Source organism: Phytophthora cinnamomi (assembly GCF_018691715.1).
Source record: "Phytophthora cinnamomi strain GKB4 chromosome Unknown Contig57, whole genome shotgun sequence".
Taxonomy (NCBI): Eukaryota; Oomycota; class Peronosporomycetes; order Peronosporales; family Peronosporaceae; genus Phytophthora; species Phytophthora cinnamomi.
Window position 1 is genome coordinate 396,544 of NW_027150990.1, and position 22,626 is coordinate 419,169.

General features: G+C 49.1%; 4 protein-coding genes across 4 annotated transcripts; 3 read left to right on the forward strand and 1 right to left on the reverse strand.

Annotated features, from left to right (window-relative positions):
• Positions 1–546: 546 nt before the first annotated feature.
• Positions 547–1,074, forward strand: IUM83_19054 (uncharacterized protein; the record flags this gene model as incomplete). Its single annotated transcript, XM_067944083.1, has 1 exon — positions 547–1,074. One exon carries the CDS (start codon positions 547–549, stop codon positions 1,072–1,074), a length of 528 nt encoding a protein of 175 aa, XP_067787843.1.
• Positions 1,075–4,582: 3,508 nt separating this feature from the next.
• On the reverse strand, positions 4,583–4,925 carry IUM83_19055 (glutathione-disulfide reductase; the record flags this gene model as incomplete). The annotated part of the gene is made up of 2 exons (XM_067944084.1): positions 4,583–4,599; positions 4,691–4,925. 2 exons carry the CDS (start codon positions 4,923–4,925, stop codon positions 4,583–4,585), a joined length of 252 nt encoding a protein of 83 aa, XP_067787842.1.
• An 11,959-nt stretch (positions 4,926–16,884) lies between these two features.
• On the forward strand, positions 16,885–18,161 carry IUM83_19056 (uncharacterized protein; the record flags this gene model as incomplete). The annotated part of the gene is made up of 3 exons (XM_067944085.1): positions 16,885–17,077; positions 17,174–17,580; positions 17,652–18,161. The coding sequence occupies 3 exons, from the start codon at positions 16,885–16,887 to the stop codon at positions 18,159–18,161; spliced, it is 1,110 nt and encodes a 369-aa protein (XP_067787841.1).
• A 2,794-nt stretch (positions 18,162–20,955) lies between these two features.
• IUM83_19057 (uncharacterized protein) lies at positions 20,956–21,498 on the forward strand (the record flags this gene model as incomplete). The annotated part of the gene is made up of 1 exon (XM_067944086.1): positions 20,956–21,498. The coding sequence occupies one exon, from the start codon at positions 20,956–20,958 to the stop codon at positions 21,496–21,498; it is 543 nt and encodes a 180-aa protein (XP_067787840.1).
• Between the last annotated feature and the right edge of the window lie 1,128 nt (positions 21,499–22,626).

The following is a 22,626-nucleotide window of genomic DNA, read 5'->3' on the forward strand; positions in this document are numbered from 1 at the left end:
ACACGGTGTGCGTTTGTGGCACCGATAAGGAACGGAGGAAAATACGTAAATTAACTACTGGTAGATAATGCTTGGTTGTAAGGTGCATGGCACCGGCGGCGATACGGAGACTCCGTATCCCTACGTATCCCTAGCGGTGCCACAAACGCACACCGTATTTATTCTCCGTCGGGGACTCCATATGACTACTGTATAAACGTTAGACTCAAAGAATCGGTAATCTACACCCTCCACTATAATGTATCATACACAGATGAACGAGTCAAAATTCCAATCCGCCAATCCTATCTTGTATCCTAATGCTGGTTGGCCTTGGCCTTGGACGGTTCAGTTGAACTGACTGAATACCGTAAGTCCCGCCTGTTTATCAATGCCGGATGCCATTGTTGTCTTTGCCATCCCCGACCCCCGATTGGATGGCTTTGTTTCGACAAGAAAGCACCGCTAGGTCAGCGGGCGAGGGGGGGGGGGGGAGCTAACCTTGTAGATTTCCACTCATTATCGATTTTCCCTCCTATTCAAGACAAGCTCAAACAAGCTACGAAGATGAAATTTATCCTGCAGGCTCTCACGATGGCGGCCCTGGTCGCAACTGGAGCTGCCGAGCTCCCAGAAGGTGTTTACCTGACTGAAACCCACGGCGGCCCCCACGGCGACGAGTACTCTGACGCGATGCTTGTGAAGGCGGGTCAAGTCGTCAAGTCCGTCACGGTTTGCAGTGGCGATCGCGTGGATGGCGTTGGTCTTGAGGTCGACGGTCTCAGGGACCAGTTGTATCACGGCGGCCGTCATGGCGACATGAACACCCGCACTCTAGCTGCCGGCGAGCACGTGATCAGTATGGAGGTGCACTGGGACGAACAGCACAGCCGCACGCGTGTCTTCTTCGTCAACTTCACCACCAGCCTGAACAACTCAATCGTTGGAGGAACCCCCGTGCCTGATTCGGACACTCACCTTAAGGCAAAGGATGTTGCTGATACTGGCTACCAGCTTGGCGGCTTCATCGGCTACGCTGGCAGGGAGCTCGACTCTGTGGCCGCTCTTTGGACCAAGATTGACGCCGTGCAGTAAACAGGCTCAGAACACATTTGCTCGAATCACGTCCGTGCGCTGGAGTGCATGGGCTGTTATACGAGGAGATAAGCATGAAATAAGCGAGCAAAACGGACAACTGACGGTAGGTTGGTCTTACTTTTGTGTATACGGAGCTGCCAAACTCGATACGCCCAGACTGTCGAGTGAGAAATACACACTGTGTTGGTCTATTTCCTTTTGGTGCAAGAAATACTGTTGTAGCCTCACTCGGCGAAACTGAGGGCCCATTTCCTCGGAACGAGACGAAGGCACGCTAAATTACCGTACTTCAGAGAAAGAATGCTTAGCAAAATAACCGCAGTTGGCGAGTTTGACGCAATTTTTCGTTATACGGGATTTTACTTAACAGAAAAATGGCCAAGTGGTCTGCCTGGAAAACTCCACAACAAAACTGTTTGGAACGATGTCGCGGCTCCTTGTATATCACATCAACGGACTAGCCGTTGATGTGATATGCTTATGCTGCAGGAGAAGTCAAACTATAATGGGTGAAACTGCAGGAAACCGGAACGGAGAGATAACCGAGGCCTAGATTACGGATAAAGGTTTTATTGACAATTTAGATAGTTCATGATTGTCGTTCTCGCTCACTAACATGCTTGTTGATCGCGACAAACCGGTGCTGTATAGCTTAATGTCGATACTTCTTCTCGTTAAGTAGGGACAACCGTTTTGGAGCCGTAGTGCACACTGCTGTATGAGAGCTAGTCCCGGTTGGCGGTTGTCCGGGAGGGGTAGCATGAAGCGGGCAACCCTCCAACGCAGAAAGATTCCTCATCGGATCAACTCTATGCAAGCGACCCACGAACTCAACGGACGGGGACACATGCAATCGGACGCAGCGCATCGACCATGGCTACTACATCGAGAGCGGCCGGCACAGCCCAAGGACCGCTACGTAGGCAAGTTGTGGGGAGTACGCTGTGTCAGCGATCCGACAACATCTCCATCCGACGTGAACCAGGCTGGCTCGCTCCGAACAAGAAAACAGCCGCAAGGCAAGTGCCAAGAAAAAAGGGTTCAAGAACGGTGAGCCATTCAAGCTCGTCTCTCTAGGAGACCTGCCCCGAACGCGAAAGTCCACCCGACGAGCACTGCCCCGCCACCCGCAGCAAGTCGACGAGTAGAAGAGAAGAGAGTACCGCCGATGGTGGCTCCGCAACGGTCGAAGCACCAAGGAGCAAGAAATTCCATCCGACGAGTAGTGCCATGCCACCCGTGGCAAGACGACGAGAAGATGCGACCCGATAGTGGCTCTGCACGGCTCAAGCGCCGAGGATCAAGAACTCCTGGGTGGGTGTTTTCAACACCAGCAACGTGAACTCGACCCAAGACAAGGATGAGTGGGAATGCGTGGATACCAAGGGAGGTGTGAAGAATGACAAGCAAGAACCAGGCACAGTGAACACACCACACGAAGCTGCAAGAAACCCATGACAGCGGGACGACAACACTGAGGAATAGGGTACATCGTACTCGAACTCGATGTATATTAGGACCCCCAGTCCCGGTTCACGGGGCTGCTGTGGGTTGTGTATTGGTAGCTACCGCGGGGCCTCGGCTTTTGTCCGCAGGTTCCGTAGGCGAGGTTGCAGCGCAGCCCGCCTCGGGCGTAGTGGCCATAACCGCAACAAACCCAAATCCAATTCTTCTCGTAAAGTAGCAAGATCATATCGGCAAATAGATTGTCAAGCGAGGTGTTGCTCCGTACCGAAAACCCGATTTTAACGCCGCGCCTGAATCGCTGTACGAAACTAGATTTAATTTAAGCGGTTGGCAGCGGGCGATGTGTGCGGGATCGCGGAGGTGCATCACGAGTCAGACTGTTGACGTAGAATTTGGCTGTTTTGCCAACCGTGATGGTGTTTCCCTTCACCAGGTTTTAACATGAATAATGCGGTACAGTGAAAAATAAGTGCGTTTTTAAACGTTACTTATTTTCCCGCTCTCAGCTCCTAGGAGAAACTGAAACGGTACACCTGAGAGGTCAAACTTGGTTTTGGTATCGATATCCATATCCCGAACGTCTCATTCTCTATACCTAACTACAACGAAGTAGAATGAAAGAAGTGCATCCTCGAGTAGAGATTCTACAGGAGAACGTCGGGATGCACGTTTGAAGTCCCCTTGTGAATAAATGAAGAAGTTATAGTGAGTCCCCCACCGACCACGCGAAAAAACTTGGGAGCGGGAGAATATGCGTTCCAAACTAAACCTAGCCCCCAATCGTTAAGCCAATCAAATATCCGGAAATTTCTGGGAGCAGGAAAATAAAAACCGGCCAAAGATGAGTGCAGCTTAAATGTTGTCAAACGCATTCTTTTAATGAAGTTCGGTACAGGATTAGAAAAGACACGGCATCTAGTATTACTCTATACCGCAACCCCCCCCCCCGCCACCCTCGCCGTAGCCCTTACACTTGGAGCTAGACCCACCGGTCTCATTGAATCCACCACTAACCTTACCAATTCCATTCCCTGCAGGGTATGCGTTAGGTGCGGTTGTTTATACGAACTTTTTGCATGCGTTATATAATATATTATAATACAAGCACATTCCAGTAACAGGATCTTGTCAGGCAAGAAGGGGCTCTTACAAACGCCGGATACCCACTTGAAAGTAATAACAGTACGGGCTGCTGTCGCGGGTATACCCGTCGGCGAGCCGTGCTTAGCGCGACTTTGGGAACCGCTAGCCGTTAAAACCGCAATCAAACAAATAAAATGAAATGTAATAACAGTACAGACTCACCACTGTGCCCTTAGAACGCCAGAAATTGGAAACTAACACTTGCACTGAGCACTTCGGGCCACCTCCAAAACAAAAAGGGTTTGAGAAGATCGATAGCCACAGACAGAGATGCCCACTACTGCCTTCCATTTCCGTAGCGCGGCCCAGCCGGAGTAGCCTAGCGACTAGAGTAGTATTAAACGAATCCGGAGTCGCTGCAATTAGTAGTAGCTGGATCATCGCCTTCCGTGTTGATTTTCGTCCAAATGGCTCCCTCCGAGTTGATGTCCTTACCGATGGTGCCAACGAAACCGCCCAGCTGGTAGCCCTCGGGAGTCGTCCCTACATAGTGTTGTTGGCGGTAGTGGTGAACTTGATGTACACGATGCGCAAATAGCTATTGGTACTCGCCTCAGTGGACCTCGGTTTCCGTCATAAAGCGGCTCGTGTACACCTTGGTCTCGTCGTTGCCGCACTTGTGCCGAGCCTGCACTCCCGCAAACTCGACTGCAATATATCCAGCACCCACGACTACGACCTTTTTGGCAGCGTCTCCAGCTCAAACAACCCGTCTGAGTCGATGCACAGCGCATTGTCTGACCAGGCACCATTTCTGTTAGTCGCCTGCCCCTCTAAATCATCAACTTCTCACGTAACCACGCACCTGGGATGTCAGGGATCACCACCGCAATCATTACATTCTTAGGTTAGACCTCCACATTTCCGTTCTAGTTGAATTTGGCCGAGCCGCGGATTAGATCCACCAAATTCCTGCAATTAAGTCAAATAGCGTCACCTTTAGCCCCACACCTTCCATATGTAGCCTAATCAACCTCTACAACACGTTGGCGTAGCCCCTTACCTTTCGTAAATTTCATTGAGACGTAGAACGAAGTCGTCGCGTGGAGCCTAGAGCTTCTGCAGTCGAAGTACGTCCGCTGCCCAATCGGGCCCCTGTCTTCTCGTCCTCGAATCCGTAGTACAGGAAGTCGTGGTGCAGGGAGCTTGTGGCTCATATCCGTGGCAATGAACATCAGTTTCTTGGGCACGCAGCCGACATTGACGCAGGTGCCACCCAGCCGCACCTGTTCCACCATCGCCACGCGCGTTACCGGGTAGCTGGCAGCCCGACGCGCGCTGGCCACAACCCCGCTGCCGGCACCAATCACCAGGTAGTCGTACTCCGTCTGAAGCTCTCAGAGCACGCGCCTGTCAAGGCGCATCGTGGACTGCTTCGTGGTCAGCTTCATGCGCAGCATATTGAACGTTTGCAGTGGTGTGGAGGTCATTTTCTTCCATGAGATATAAAGAGAATATTCCAGCCAATGGGCGAGCATTTGAGTGCGAAATTTAGTTTTTGGATCGAAATAAATTTGCAACGCAGGCTCTGTTTAACTGTAAACCATGGTGCGCCTTCCAAAACACATATGAAACCGTTTTATCGCTAGGGGTGAAGATTAAAAAAGGTTATCAAACCAGTTGATGAAACTTGACTGGTTGATTACACGTTGATTATGGTTAACCAGCCCTCAAGTCGCAACTAAATAACAAAAAACTTACCTCCACTATATGATCAAAGGAAACCCCTGTGTTGCAAAGAATTTTAAATTTTTGGTCTTCAAGGGTGTACTGGGCCAACGTTGGTTCACTACTTAAGCTTACACGTTGCGCTACGCGTATGAGGAACCGGTAGTTTAGTTTGAATTAGAATAAAATATACTTGAGTCCTCAACTCAAATTTAATCTAAATAAAGACACCGAACTGAATAGATTAGGGTAGAATGGGAACTGTATCGTCTCTAAATTGGTCTTCCTCCTAAATCTGGTAAAACTGTTTATCATCTGTGAAAGGGGTTGACAGCGGGAGCCCCGCCAATATGCACATCTCTAATTGGTAGAAAGGTGCAGCTTTCTACCAATAGAATTTTTGGGTATGTGTGGACCACTCATTGTGGTGACGTATTCAATTGTGTGATTTACACCAAGGTGAGGAGGTATGTAAAACTTTTAACAGATATTTTATCTGTTAAATTCACAAGTGGCTTGTAGCCACTCGCGCGTGTAGCCCCGTTGCAAAAGGAAGCTGCTGACGTTCGCGCGCAGGCGCTCTGTGTTTTGCGCCAAAAGCCTTTATTTCAAGATTTACCTGGTCCTGCTCAAGCCGTTCACGTTGATCTCCTACGCGTCAGCGCGCGTTAGATATTCTTTTAAGTATCCACCTTGGTAGTAATAAAGCATGCCGATACGGCAGAACCTCGCACCACACTAGCGTGTTATCGGCTGTACACCTCTATTTCCTTTTGACATAAGCATGTTCACTTCTGTGAGCTGCATAAGTCAACTACTCACAATCTAAACTTTTTTTTCACCTCTCCTCCCCTTGCCATCCTCTTCCACCTCCTACGACTTCTTGTCCTTCCCCACCTCTTCCTTTTAAAAAAGCAACTTCTGCGAGGGTGTTGTGTAGTGTGGTGCGACTGAGTACAAGTCGTGCCAAGCACGCGTAGTTGTAGCAATCTCTGCGTTTTTGTCCACCGCGCCAAACTCGTCATTTCGCTCAACTTCGTCTGCGAGCAGTGCAGCCCATGGCGCTAGCGCAAAGCACTGTACCACGTCGAGTACGTCACGAGCAACTAGACTGGATTTACTTCTGCTGCTGAAGACGTGACGAGTACACGTGCGACATCATTTGTTTGTTGACTATCTTCGTATTACCATCGTGACACGAAGCGATTGTGAACATTACAAATAGTGTTATTTTGCCTTTGGTACACAGTTCGTGGCTGCCTAGTCGCAGCACAAAACAAGGAGGTCTCCGACATGGCACTTTAGTGACGAAATCGAGGAAATGATACAACGTAAACTGAAAGCCATATAATTTACCAACTCAGCCATCAACCGTTGGAATGAATGTGCACAACAGTCGTATCATAGTTGCATAGTGACTTTATCTATTTGTGAGTTCGACACAGCCCTTACGAACTGTTAATTATAGAGGTACAACACTGTTGCATGTCCTATAATACGTTATGCGTGTGTGTTCTTGTTGCAAATATGGTGGCACCTACTCCGGATAGGACCATCCCTCGTAGAGTTGATATTCACGGTCACTTTTAGGCGAGGAAGCGAAGTGTTGGAGAGAAGCGACTTCGAACTCGCGCTACTCGGGGATAGGAGACTGGGGAGGTTCTTGCGGCATGGAGGAAACTAACGAAGTGGTATATTTTTGAGGTTATAGGGGGTTCTCACTGCTTGTGACTGTCCATCTTCCAGAACGGACGCCTCCTCGCTTGCCGTTCCTCGCTGGTCCATTACAAGCGTGACACGACCGCCTTCAGGAGAACGTCTGCCTCCTTACCAGCTGTGAATTTCGCAATAGTGATGCTGCTTTTGATCTTGTAGTCGCTGGGACACTCGAGTTGGTACCCCTTAGGTCGGCGATGGTTCTCGCGAATTAAGTCGGGCACCGAAAATAAATTTGTGGTCGGCTCCCAGGTGATATTATCTGACTTTCCGACCCATTTGCATTTGTACTGCTCCGTCCCGTCCCGTTTTATCCGGTGATCGATGATTGCTTCGATAGAATGGGCTTCCGATCCATCCTTGAGCCGTACTGTCGGGATTGTTGAGTCGCGTGAGCACCCTGTAGTGTCCTTCACGAGTCGTATCAACACCATTGTGTGGAAAACTGGGTGGATTCGTAGCTCGTCCGGGAGATTTAATTCATAGCTGGCTCCATCGTGCAAATCGCGAAGCACTTCGTAGGGACCTATCCACTTGGCGGCAAACTTGCGTTGCACTGCTCCTACCGTTTTCGGATTAAAATCCTTGGTAGAGATGAGAACCATGTCGCCCACCTCAAACTTCTGATCGCGTCGGCCTTTGTCGCACTGGAGCTTCATCCGCTCTGCACTCGACCGTAATTGAGCCTGTAAATTTTGTAAGATAGATTCCGTTCGAGCCAGGAATTTCGATGCAGAAGCTAGCTGTTCAGTAGGAAGTTGCAGCTCGGCGTAGGTACCCTGAGAGGATATCATTGATCCTTTCGACCTGTCCGCCGGTGCGTTGACAGTGTGCCGTGGCTCAGCTTGGTACCTAGAATTGGTGCACACGATGACCAGCATTTTGATTTGAATTTTGATTCACAGTCGGAGACACCTTCCGACGGCAACCCATGATGACGAACGTACTCCTTGACAAACATTTCCGCGAGCTCCTCGATTGAAATTGTCGAGACGGTCTCGATAAAATGTGCTCGCTTAGTTAACCTGTCCGCAATGACTAAAATTGTGTCGTATCCGCTCGTAGTTTCAGTGAAGATCCGTAATAAAATCCATGTCAATGAATGTCCAGCGACCGGTTGGGATCTCCAGCGGGCGTAGGAGTCCCGGTGCGTTCCCTGCACGAGATTTATTTTGCTGGCACGACTCACAGGTGGCTACATACTCACGAATTCTGTGGTGCGTGTGAGTCCCATAAAAGTTTTGTTGAGCTGCTATGAGTGTTTTCTCGAAGCCTGGGTGTCCACACCCGATACCCATCGAATGAGGTTCTCCTCCTCCACGAAAACGAACTGAGCGCCCTTTTTGGTTGTGGTGGCAGTGCTGTCTTGTTGTATTCTGCTTTTCGCTGAGCCACTCGGATCATTTCTGAAAATGATTTCGGTTGTAGGCGCCGAGCCGCACACATCTGTCGCTGCTTCTGCTGCAAAAAATTCGATTTCGAAGTCCGGTCGCCTGCTCATGGCGTCAGCTACTGTATTGGTTGAGCCGGACATGTACCTAAATCGCAAATTAAACTTCGCAAGCAGATCGTACCAAAGACACAGTCGCCGATTAATATTTTGCTGCTTCAGCACATGTTCTAGCGCGTGATGGTCGGTCTCGACCAGACATCCCCCATCGAGCAGATAAACGCTCTAAATCTGCAAACAATGAACAATGGCAATCATTTCTTGATCATGCGTCGGGTAGTTTAGTTCTACAGACTCTCTTCCGACCACAAAAGGCTACTGGCTGCTCTTGACCGTTCTCGTCGTGCTGAAAAAGAACTCCACCTACTGCGTATCGCGAGGCATCTGTTCTCATGCAAAATGACATCTAAAAATTCGGAAGCGCCAATACGGGTGTGTTGCTCATCCCCTCCTTCAGCGACTCAAAAGCCTGAACGTGCTCGTCGGTCCACTCTAGTGACGATTTTTGCTTCTGCTTCTTCTTCATCAATTCAAATAGTGGTGCACTAACCTCAGAGTAGGAACGGCAGAAACGTTGTACGTACACCGTCATCCCTAAGAATGACTGGAGTTCTCGCACTGTCTTCGGGCGAGGCCAGTCCTTAATAACTCAAACCTTGTCGAGATCAATTATAACGCCTTCTCTACCCACAAAATCTCCTTATCACGGAATTTCAGCGGCACAAAGCGTTCATTTGGCTAGTATCAGATAAAGTTTTTTTCTCCCGACAGCGCTCGAAGACCTTTCGCACCGCTGCGAAATGTGACTCCACATCCTTTCCCTGGGTAAAAACGTAAATATCATCAAAGTAAGTAGCAACGAAGTCGCGAAGGTCAACAAATATCGCCTACACAATCCGATTGAAAGTGGCAGGTGCATTGCTGAGACCCATCGAGATTGCAATGTACTCGTACAAGCCGGCAGGAATTTGAAAGGATATGTGTAGGATCTATTTCTCGCGCATCCGAAGCTGGTAATATCCTGATAAGAGATCGAAACAGCTGAACCAAAATGCAAGCCGCATGCGATCAAATATTGCACATGGGTGAGGATTGCCTAATTGTGTGCTCGTTAATGGCGCGTTAACGTGGACCACTTTCCAGCCGACAGGCGTTTTAATGCAGAAGATCGGAGCTGCGTGAGGCGACTTGCTTGGGCGGATGGGCCCTGTTTGCAGTATCGCCTTCACTCACTCTCGCAGTGCGGCTTCCTGCTCTGGACGGAGTCTCCACTGTGGTCGGTAGATAGCACCCGTTCCTTCTTTGATCTCCATCTCATGCTCGCCACGGTTGGGAGTACCGATAGGTAGTTCAGCACGAAATATTTCCAGTAACTCCGCTAGAAGCGAATAACCAAGATTATCCGAAAAACTCGCAAGATCAGTAGACTCTTGCCTTTTTATTGTCCGATGTAGCAGAGTTTGCCGCTCCGGCTGCTACAGCTGCGGTCGCCGTGCAGCCATCTTCTATTAGAGACTCAACATAAAGTGCATTAATCGTCTAGGGTGGCATCATCACCATGAACTCCACGTCGCGCTTCTTTAACAGTTTCCTTGCTGCCTTCAGCGAAATGTGCTTGGTGAATCCCAACGACCACGATAATAAGCACTCCTCTCAGCTGGTAGTTCAGGTACTGCAGACACACTTACTGACGGGACTGGTGCAGCTAGTTCCTTGCTTTGTCGCACATCGTGCACTAGCCGCTCGATCTTTTGGCGGTACTGCTCTCTACTGTAAACTTGATCCGTCTTCCAGTCAATCATAGGTAGCGTCGTTCTCTTCCAAGGCACACCTAGCATTAGATCACAGTCGTTTGTGATAAAACAAACGTTGAAGCGAAGGTGAAAGGTCCCATGTTGTCCACGTAGATAGTCATCGTGACGATGCAGTTAGGAACTTGCTCCGTTTTTTCGTTCGCGTATGTCACAGCGAAGATGCCTAAATCAACAACAGCGTTATCCCACTGATTCCGCCGCATAACCCCTCTGAGGCATAGCAAAAGTATGCTCCCTCATCAAAGAAGGCACGACCTTGTACTTTACGCTTGCCTCTAGCGCAGTCGACTTCATTGATTAAGTAGTTCTTCGTGGGCGTGGACAGAGTCGCGTTCTCACGAGAGTACATCTAAATATCCTTCTTCCCGGGGTCAAAGACTCTCGACTCCGCCGTTGCGTTGGCAATAGCTGGCCCTGGGATGTCATCCCCAGAACCACCTAGTTTGAATCAGCCTTGATCTTCGCCATATCAGCTTGTAGCGCAGCCATCTTCTTTAGCAGCTGATCATTTCCGCCATGGCGGACCGGTGTAGACGATGTTGTGGCTGCATTGATCTTGTTCTTGAGCCACTTTGGCTGAAGTTCCGGATGCATTTGCCAGCATGTATACCTGGTATGACCTTCCTCTGTGCAGTGAAACGCAGCGCACGGCGAGGCTTCTGGCATCTTATCGAACTTGTTGGGCGCATCTTTACTTCGACTCTTGGCGCTTTCTTGAGCTCCAGGTCCAGACTACTTTGCACCCGCTAATTATTTGAATCCGCTGGTGGCGCCCGAGGGTTCATTGTCCGCGCGGCTTCCACCAGCTCTTCCAGCGTGGTGTACTGCTTCGTTTGAAGGAAGTTCTGCAGCTCTTGAGGATGCAGACCTTTTTCGAAAAGTATCAACTTAAATTTTACTTAGACTTCTTCAGTTCTAGCTAGGCGCAAAAATTCTTCGATGTACTTGTCCAGCGTGCGTGATCCTTGAGTGCAGTCAAACGAACGAGCCACTCGATCTTCTTCACGCGACTTTATGAGAAAGCGCATTTTCTTCACAATGAGACTCCAGCGCCACTCACCAGAGTACTCTTGCAATAGCCAGACGTTTGCATCACCTTTTGTGTGATTCATCACGAGCTGCCCCACACGAAAATCAACTTGGGGTTGCTCGAAAATAAACCAAGTGCACCATACCAGGAAATCATGTGGAGGACAGAGACCTCAATGTCTTCATTATCTGCTCCGCCGATTGTTGGAGTCTCATTCTGTTTCAAAATCTTGGAGAGCCGAATCACGAGCTCATCCACCGAGTAAGTTGGGGTGTTTGCAGGCATCCGGCCCAGTACGTCCCACTCGGGGTACAGCTCGGAGTCGTTGGCTACATTCACTCCAGTTTCGTTACTCCCAACTTGTATAGCAGAAACAGTAGCATGAAGGTCAGTGAGTTCCTCGTGTTGAGTTTGTATTTCAGCGCGCATCTGCTCCATTCCACCTATCCTATCCTCTCACTCGTGAAACTCTACAATGTTGCAAATATCGTGGCACCTACTCCGGATAGGACGATCCCTCGTAGATGTTTATATTCACGGTCACTTTTAGGCGAGGAAGCGAAGTGTTGGAGAGAAGCGGACTTCGAACTTGCGCTATCCGGGGATAGGAGACTGGGGAGGTTCTTGTGGCTTGGAGGAAACTAACGAAGTGATATATTTTTGAGGTTCGAGGGGGTTCTCACTGCTTGTGACTGTTCATCTTCCAAAACGGACGCCTTCCCGCTCGCAGTTCCTCGCTGGTCCGTTACAACCGTGACAGTTCTTGAGCGCGATCTGCTGCTAGAGACACGCCACGAACGACAACAGAAATACACTCATATGCTCATTTTATCAAGATACTGAAGTAAAACCTCAATTGTAAGAGACCCAGTACTGGACTCTTCTGACCTTGTACTGTAAATGTCATGATGGTATAGGTTATTTGGTAGACACCATATTCATCGAATCGCCTTGAATTTGGAGTCCGGGGACCTAACCTTAACTTATGGTTGTACTTCACAAAATACGACCGGTTGATTTGAAGTAAAAATTCTCAAACAGCATGAAGTGAAAGCTTTACCAAGCGCCAGAAGTAGAAGCGACAGTAGAGGTAGAAGTAGTGTAGTTTACCATTTCCCGAGTAATTATCATCCTCCGCTCCCGCTGACACAACCGCATTCCACATCGGAGGAAGTTGTAGGGAAAGGAGCAAACATCTTTATACAGTTCTTATACAATCATTTCCCACAAAAAAAAATGACGGTCCACCTAACATGTACAAATGTTCAACAGTACGACAGTTCAGCATATGTAACGGATAACGCCGAATTGTGTGCCTCATACTATTGAATTGAACGCTGATAATTTCAAGAAAGGTACACAAATAGGAGAGGGTATATTATAAAAACTCAAATGGAGACTTCAGAGCTAAAAGATAACTTCGTTCAGATTTTCGAGTAGTTCGTCCGCGGAGTCTTCACCGTCGGAGTTCTTGTCGCGAGTGAGCATAGACGTCGTGGCGACTCCTCAAACCACGGAGAAAGCCCTGGTGCTGTTGCAGAGCGACTCACAATATCATCAGGTACGGCTTTATAAGCCGTTTAATGGAGATTGTCGCCCCTAATAAGCAACAATTAAGGACAAACTCATGATTTTTCGAATTTAGGACAAAATACTAAAAATATGCAAAATATCCTGAAATCAAGTCAGAACCTACGATTTGTCCTTTGCTGAAGCTAGTTGAGGTTTACAAATGGTACAATAACTTTGTATACTCAATAATTTCCATCAGATTTGAGAGGATGTATTCAATTCGGGAAGGGTATAGTAAACCACTGGTTCATTGCAACGCTCGCAAAAAGTTTCTGTCCTGTATAATTTGTTGGCAAATTCTGAGGTTTTACGGCGTAAAAAGGACAACCACTTGAAAACCTATCAAAATACAGAATTTCACATTGCTTTATCGACAAACACACAAAAGTGGGTACCTCCACACAAACACAGAAAAAGGCGTGCCACGCTGGCTTTCGGCGAACCAGCCAGTTGAAACACCTCGACAAATGGCAGTCATTCTCGTGAACCTCCGCCCACCGTCCCCACTCATTTGTGGACCGCATGCCGAAGAAGATCGATTGGAGATATATAGCGTCGCTCTCCCCGAAGCCGACGGAAATGCGGTACTTGACGCGAGACGGTCTGCGCGGGTTACCAAGACCGACACTAGCGCATGTTCAATATGCTCGGATCCTACCATGCACACAATGAAGTACCAGCTCCTTCAGTGCAAGTCAAGAGCGTGCAAGGATGCATCCAATCAACCGAGCTGTGGGTGGTGGGGAAAAGTGCTCACCTGCTCTTTGACGCGTACAGGTGACCATTTTTCGAAGGTGGGATCTCCTCGCAAGGCCGGATTAACTCGCCGGCAGAAACTGTTTTGCCAGGAGCTCACAGCACAACGTATGAAGCCAGTCCGGATTCGGAACGCGATTCGGGCTAAGTTTGGTTTACCAGGCGACAAGGTTCCTGGTTTACGCACAGTCCAAAATTTTGTCAACTTCTTTTCAAAGGCGCAACTTGGTTGCAATGACGAGCTCGAAAATATTCAAGACATCGTACGTGGTACGGCCTACAATGCAGACGCAGACGACTCGATATCAATTTCATTTACGTATGGCAAGACCCCGGATGATCTACTTGTTGTTGGAGATGGCTCGGACGAGGAGCCATTTGTTGTGGGGATCACTACTCGGAAATTGCTCAGGCGTCGGATCGCGACCTAGAAACCTTTATTTTCCACATTGACGCTACTTTCAAGCTTGCTCAAGCCGGCCACCCTGTATTGGTAATAGACATTTCTGATTGCGCTCGCAAGTTTCATCTAGTCGCGTTCTGTATCATCGCCCAACGTATGAATAGTGTGTATACCACGGTGTTGGTTCCATCTAAACGGAGGTCACTGAACAGCAAATTAAAATGAAGTTGATGCGGAGGGTGGATAACGTACTGTGGAATACCTTACTGTTACGGCTCAGGTGGGAACGAATTACACGAGGATGGGGTACATGGGTCAGCCTCCTGGAGGTAGGCTTATGGATGTGTCTGCGGGCGGATGGCAATGCAAGTACTGGCGGAAGTGCAGCTATTGGATTCATTGGATTCACAGTAGGCTAGGGGCGCACCGTGTGAACTCCAAGAGAACAGGATTTATTGTCAACAGAAATATTGTGCGCGGCAAGGACGCGGAGAAACTGCCCACGGACTTGTAGACCGGTGTTAAACCGGTGTTAGAGTAGATTTTCGAGTTCCTCATGCTTGATATTGCGTTTTAAGGATCACGAGACGTATTGTTACCCCCATCACCAACATTTAGCTACGGTTTGCTCTAATTGTGCATCACGAATGGATCAAATATGCTCACTCGCTCCTTGCATTGATGCAAGTATTCTCAGTTGTGTTGGCGCTGCCTCATGTCCATTATTAGCTTCAACACAGATAACACTTACGTATTAACACAGTATCTGTGTAGTATTGCTACGGGTTTCTCGTCTGCCGCTAAGCTTGTCTTTACAAATGCCCTGATGAAGGAGATGACGCAGCTGACCTGTCATGGCGAGCTTCGATAGCTCCTCAGTGTCTGACGTGCAACGCATTTGCTGCTTGCATCGCTAACCTACCCGTTTGCCATTCTAGCATTGCTAATGCGCTATACGTACCCAGCGTGAGTACGGTAAGGAAGATGGACCGCACATCTCAACCAGTTAGTCGTCGACAAAGCTCTAGCAATTCCACTTCATCAGCAGGTTCCTCTTCTTCTCCAGCTTCGCCTACGATTCCGTTTTTCCAACAATCAGCACTACGTCAGTGGGGCAAACATGCATTGTGAAATTTAGGGTGCGGAGTGGCGGGTTGAGCTCGAACTGACGAAAAAAAGAGCGAGAGCTGCCTGCTCGCACTGCTGCTCGCAGTCGTTTCCTAACTGCCTCCACGCTATCGGGAAAAACCGCCTTCCTCTCCTGCAGCGTTTCCCGCCTTGGATCCTGAAACCAACCCTTGGCGAGGTTGCTGCCAGTTCCTGTCACTTCGGCTGCGTAAAAAGGTTTCATCGTTTTGTTGGCGCTTACCACGCGCCATGTCCTTCCGCCACCAAACGTATTCCTTTGTCCTAGCGTCACCACGGAGCCTGCAGAATATCCAGAAGCGACCGTCCCTCTTCGCGGCGAATTCGGAAATGAGAAAGCGAAGCAGTATACAAATCTATTGATAAAAACTAGTCAACGGTACAGAATGATCCAGTTCGGTAGACCGTTGTGTCTCACGGTACGCTCAATCTTTCACGGTACTATGTACAGTACCTGCTGAGGATTTACGGTACTGCCTAAAGTACCGTAACCAGGTTAACAGTACCGTACCCTGCATGACGGTAATACCGTACAAGTTACGGTACTACAGAAAGTACCGTGATGTGCGCTGGAGCATATCAACAGTACAGTAATTAGCCCCTCAGCTTTAATATTGCTGTTTTGGAGGCAAGTCGGACGTGGTTTGTTTCTCATGTTGTCGTTAACTATATTTTGCTACGCTTACCTTCTATCACGGTGTGGCATGAAAATTACCAATTCGACTGTATAGATTTAGGCCCCTGATGCATCGAATACCGCGATTCATACCTTTTCATCTGTTTCTGCTCCTCTTCATGGCCACCATAGTTAGTGGACGTCTTCCGCGGAAGATGCCATTTCTAATTTTACTTGGGTTGCCAGGTGCTCTCCGGTTATGTCGGCTTCCTCATCACTCCCACCCATGAGATCACCTATTGCACCTGTAGGTGGCTCTGCTCTAGACTGTGGTGGCTCCACACTGGCACGACATGCAGGCTGAAGTGTAGCGGTAGGAAGTAGTCGCGATGAGAGAGCGTGTGTTTCTCACAGAGAACTTCAGGATTGAAGAGATAGAAACCTCGTAGGTGACCACCCCCTTTGCGTTAGACTAGATAGTATCCATCTACGACAGCACAGCCCCAGTAGGATAATTTACCACTGTGGAAGCAGGAGCGCGGCCTTCCTCATGCATACCGATGCTCGCAGGCTCCTCGTCGCTGGACTGCTCGCTGCTCACGAGGTCGACGAACTCGGATTTATTCATTTTCGTGAATGAAAGGCTTGGAAGGAGTACCCCACAACTCTTACTCTAATGTTACATACGCTACAACTAAATATTATGTAGAGAGGTACATAATTAGCTCCGAAATACGGTTGGTCGTGCGTGCCTGCGCTTTCCCCAGCTTGGCACGAGTCTGTCTGCATTGGAGGCCATAAAACGGGAGGACCCCCGCCGATAGCCCCTTTGGGTCCTTGTTCAAGTGTCAGCACGTGTTCTTGGTCACACGGCGGGTAGGTTTGCTGGGGCGTCGCGTCTCGTGCTAGACTAGCGAGCTTGTAATGCCTTGCCTTGTCCAAGTGAGTACCAGTCAGTCAGATAGTCGGCGCTATAACCACTGGTCTGCAAACAGGCGACTCCATTTTCTGTCATTCCGTTTATCGATGAGCAGCGCAAACTACGCGCCGGGGAGCTCGCTGCACACGATCTCCTTCACTCCCGCAGAGCTGATGGAAGCTCAGCATTTGCTCCATAATGTGAACTATTACGGCGAAGCTGAGCTACCACACAAAACTTTCTCAGCCACTGTGGAGACCAGCACGCTGCGCTCGAGCAATATCAATTCGGCAACGACAGGTACGGTCCACCACGGTAAAATGCAGCTATCGACGAGCTCTCCGGCCGAGTTGTCTGTCTTGTACGTTCTTACATGTGTATGCGCTGTACATATAGGAACTACAGTGCACGGACAAGCTACTAACAGTGAGCCTATCGAAGAAAAGGTGCCGACCTCTGTTGTCGGTGAGGAGATTGGCACTATCGAGAACGAAAGCACGACACTTAAGAAGAAGGGGGTGAAGTCATTAGACTCTGTGTCCATGAAGATGGCACCGCAGGAGGGTCATGCTGGAGGAAAGAGCCAAGCAAAGGCGCGCCCCGTGAAGGGCAAAGGAAAAGCAGGCAAGAGAATGAAATGGAGCAATGCAATAATTGCAGAGCTTCTGCGACTTCGTTTTAAGAATGCCGAAGTTAAGAACCGAATCGACTCGGCCGATACAAAGATCAAGACAGCCTTGGCATGGCAGTTCTTCGCCAGCGTTTTCTCGCAGACATTGGGAGTGGTCATAACGCAACACCAGGTAACGGAATGCTGAGAGTGTACTAATTATTTAATCTAAGCTAATCGATTATGAACTTTGTTTTTATACAGGTTTCTCAGAAGTACAGGAAGCTGAAGTGCCTCTACCAGAAGGAGAAACGCGAAATGAAGAGGACAGGCAACAATCCGTCCGCATTAAAAGAGGTTGACGATCAGCTTTGGGCTATTCTCAGTGATGCTTTTTCATCTAAAGAAGGGTTAAGCGGTGATGTCCTCGCGGACACGAACGACGACATGGGAGCGGAAAGCTTGGACGAGAAGAGCTCAGAGGAGAGTAGCGACACCACCGACAACGCGAGAGCTCATGGAAAGGTTGCACCTGTTGCAAAGCTAGCTCATGCGATGGAAACGGATGTGACGGCTATTGCTACGGCTATGGGCAGTCGCCTTGCAAGCGATGAGAACTTTCGAACTCTTGCCGCAGCGATGGAGCATCAAACCCGCGCTTTTCAAGCCCAGCAGCAAGAAACTCGCCGTTTCCTGGAACTGCAACTTCAGCTGCTGCAACGGTTGCTGGAGAAGAAAACGCAGCGATTATCCACTGTAGATCGTAGGTCGTAGGGGAAAGGTGTGAATCTACGTGATGCAAGTAGAAGATTATTACATGGAGTTCTGGGGTGGAGCGGAGAGTTGAATTATACCACGATATCAACCCATCGATCAAGGGCAAGGGATGTAATACCTCAGAAGAGTGTCAAGGTCACAAGAAATGTGCCACGGAAGCCGGAAGCCAATACCTGGCATATTTGATCAGGATCGACGATATCGATCTCGACAGGGATGACGCTGATCTTGAAGATAGACACCGAATCTCAGTCCCACTGATGACGCAAACGCCATAGAGAGAGTTAGCGAGGTCCAGGGAGCCAGTAGTAGCGCGCCAGGATTAGTGGTGTAGGAGAACAAGCAGGACCAGTACTAGGACACGGTAACACATTAAACAGAGTTGATTTTTCCTTCTTCATCACAAGTGGTCTTCGCCTTCGCGCTACCGGGCACGGGATATACTTTGGCCCACCCGACGTTCCGTCAAGTCAGCGACGCCTCCAAGATCGAATCACCCCGGACGCCAGGATAGCTTGGCCCAGCGTCCGTCAACCCTCGTTTCAACCCACGGCTAGAGGAAGCGGCAAGCAAGGAAAGGGGAAGACAAGGTCACACACCGACCACAAGACAACCCCGGGCCAAGATCAACATCGGCCTATGAGTCTCGATCCAGGCAACCCAAGATCAACCACTCCACCCTACACCAGCACAGCGCGTAGAAGTACCTCCGCTGCTGCCACAAGTTCCCGCTGTCCGCCAGACAGTCCAAGACTCGACCACGAGCGAGATCACCTCAAGAGCGATCCAGCCCACCGACGGGTACACAAGGTGAGGATCAGCAACTTCACGGAAGATCGGAGTACCCCCTCCGTTTGTCGGCAGTTCGGGCGGCGTGTGCAAGAGGAACCCCGCGATCTGCAAATTTCGCGGAGCCGCTTCGCCACAGTTCAATATGTGAAATCCCTGCGAATAGTATTGTTTGATATTAAAACAATGCATATGATAGATCGTCACGCTTTCTCACACCGGAACGACTCCACATCGACTGATCATTATTAGACCCCGTTCGAATTGATATTGACCGAAAGTAACCGCGATGGTCCACAATGGCTTGCACATTGACTGCAGGATTTTTTTTCCTGCAGTACCAGCCCTCAAAGTCGCGGGGCCGTGGGATTCTCACCAGCGTTCCGTCGACCGCTCCAATAAAGTCGGGAAACCCTGCAATCGCCTCGAACCCCTTCTCGATTTCAGGTATCTCGCTCGGCAGTCCCATAACAACGTAGCGAGAAGCTAATTCGTTCAACACGTCTAATGTGTCGTTGATATACACCACAGCCCGCGGTGTCGAGATTCCAAGCATCGATGCGGCAGCGTCCATTGTACATCCTTGTGCGAAGTAAAGAATTGTCAACACTACCCTCTTAATCAGTTTTGTACGGCTGTTTGCCGCGGATTTGTGGGACCAAGCATCACGTAGAACCTTGTAAATGCGAATGAAGGACACATTATCCATCCTTAGCTTCTTATGAGACCAGTTTGTACTTGTTGCGTTCATGGCTTCCTCGAACCGAAATGTTGAAGTTCCTGACAGCGGAGCGCGCATGCTGCGCTTGTCTACTGCGGCAATCATGGCGGCGCTCGCACATGCGGCAGTCACCACAGCAATGAGTGCTGCGGTTTCGTCGTCCATAGCACTCTGCCACAAATGTGCTACGACTGGCACGGCAAATTTTGGTGTTCTGAACACTGGCGCTAACCAGCCAAAATGGTATGGTGTACCGGTTTCGTTGAGCCAATCAAATTGAATGTTGCGAATAGCTCAGAACGCGTGCTGGCACTTGAACAAGGGCCTCATAAAAAAACATTTACGGACATGTGTTTTTCAGGGCAGGTTATTGATTATCCAGATTTTATTCGTAAAAAGTAAACGTGATCAGTCATCGCATAATTTGCGGGTTTGAAGTAATGTTTAGCCTTTTCCTAAAGACGATGTGTCACCCCCATATATCTGGTCTCTGCACCGTTTTTGCCGAAAAATTGACAGTTTCTACGTGTTGCATTGAGGCCGTGCGTTGCGGTGAACCCGTGGTTTACGGTACGCTATTTGATGCTATCTGATATTACGGTACTGTACTTTTTACGGGCAAGTCCATGATGTGGTATGGGATGTCACTGACATCATGTCAGTGGCACAGTACTACTGTAGCAATTTGTGCCGGAATAAATCCCAGACCAAGGAATAGACGTGCAGAGAAGGGATGGTGCAACTGTCGCGCAATCCAATCTAAATCTGTGCGAGGGGATCTACATGTACCCTTCGCCACACAGATCTATTCTGGGAGTCCCAAACCTGTCATTCTCGCTCTAGTTTATGCCATGGTCTTGTAATATGTGTACTACTATAAATGTAATAGTACAAAGTAAGTGATGAGGCTCGAATGTTCCAACGCAAAGTTCACTAGCTAGTTAAGTCCGGCAACCCTTGTGGACCTTCGTATTGTATGCTCGCTGTATATTCGCAAAATACTTTGTACAAATTATTTGCAGAAATAAAAGGCAACATGTCTATCCCATTTTACATCCCAGCTGAACATAAGCAGCACCAACAGTAATTTTACCGAATAAACTTGAGTAATCCTCTCCGGCCCTTGATACCAGCTGACGACCGGTTTGCACGTTGTCTTGGCGATTCAGGGATCGCCATGTCAAACCATCTTTTCACCAGAAAAGCACCGCTGACCCCGCAAGTTCTGTCCATTATCGTTTTTTTTTTCCTACCCAAGACACGCTCAAACAAGTTACAAAGATGAAGTTTATCCTGCAGGCTCTCACGATGGCGGCCCTGGTCGCAACTGGCGCTGCCGACCACACAGAAGGTGTTTACCTTACTGGAACCTACGGCGGCCCCCACGACAACAAGTACTCTGACGAGGGGTGGTCGTTCGCGGGTCAAGTCGTCACGTCCATCACGGTTTGCAGTGGCGATCGCGTGGATGGCGTTGGTCTTGAAGTCTGGGGTCTCGAGAGCTTCAGTGACCGGTTCTGTCACGGCGGTCGTGATGGCAGCATGAACACCCGCACCCTAAATACCGGCGAGCACGTGATCAGTGTGGAGGTTCACTGGGACAAGCATGGCAGCTACACGCGCGTCTTCTTCGTCAATTTCACCACCAGCCTGGACAACTCAATCGTTGGAGGAACCCCCGTGCCTGATCCTAACCGTAAGGCAAGGATGTTGCTGAGCCTGGCTACCAGCTTGGCGGCTTCGTCGGCTACGCTGGCAGGGAGCTCGCTCAGGACTCGATTGCTGGAATCACGTTTGTTTGCTGCAAGCGAAGGAAGGACGTGATGTACGATGGATGTTTAATTGCTTCGAAACGAATGATCTACCACCTCTAGTGGTAGATCATTCATTTCGAAACAATTAAACAGATGTAGAAGCGATAGATGGATGGGGCGTTTTTTGTGTGTAGTAGTATTCACTACTTACTGCTGTAGTAGCACACATCATAGCGTAAAAGTATGAAAATACTCCTTAGCTTTAACATTTGCTGTAGGTGGTGTCTGCTTTGCCTGCGCGCGACTGAGGTTACGTTTCGTTGTACAGTGATTAATCTGTCCACTCCCTACGGATAAATTATCCGTTAGGGCTGTTCACCTGTTCTCACATAAAATGTTGAGTGGAAGTTTCAAATTAAAATTCGGGCCCATTGGTCTCAATTACTGGGAGTGAGTCGCATGGCTCCAGTCACCGTGGCAGCGGACATGACCAAGTAGCCGCTACGAGGGAGTCTTTATCATTCTATTGACGGCGTTTTGCGCGAAGTGGTGGCTGTCCAGACCAGCCTGCACATACGTCACGGGAACCTAAAATTCCTTTTTTCGGTTTGTTTCTGCGGCGGTTCCACTTCGATAATAGCTTTCGAAGCTAATCCCACGCCTAGAACAAACCAAACCAACCAAAGTGCAAACTATTGGTTCGAAGTTATATTTCACGACCTTTGAACCAGTTTTCGCCGTTACTTTGGTTTGAACGTTACCAGACCATCACTCTTGAACCATTCCTGAGGTTTGGAGTTTCGTGGTTTGGCGTTGAGCTTCAGCTGCAGCCGATGGTTTGCTTTTCCTACTGCCTGATTGGTCAGTATGACTCTGTACTCCCGGCGGGGTCTCTTCAAAGGCCGCGCCCAAGCAAGCGGCATACCCGAAGAATTTGAATCTGCGGCTGGTATCGGTAGCAAGGTTGGCTCATTCGCTTGCACCTCGTGGATAGCAGGATTTGCATTCCCGAAGGCGGTGAGCATCTCACCCTGATACAGCTTTCGTCTTTGACAGCGACTCCAGCCTTCAACGACGCTCGGCCTTTCGGCTATGCAGCGCGGCACTTCTCGATAAGAGCCGCATCGTGAACAGTTTCAAATCGAGGTTTTTAGCCAACCACATTCTCGTGGTTTGCTTTGGTTTGCAGCGTCTCGCT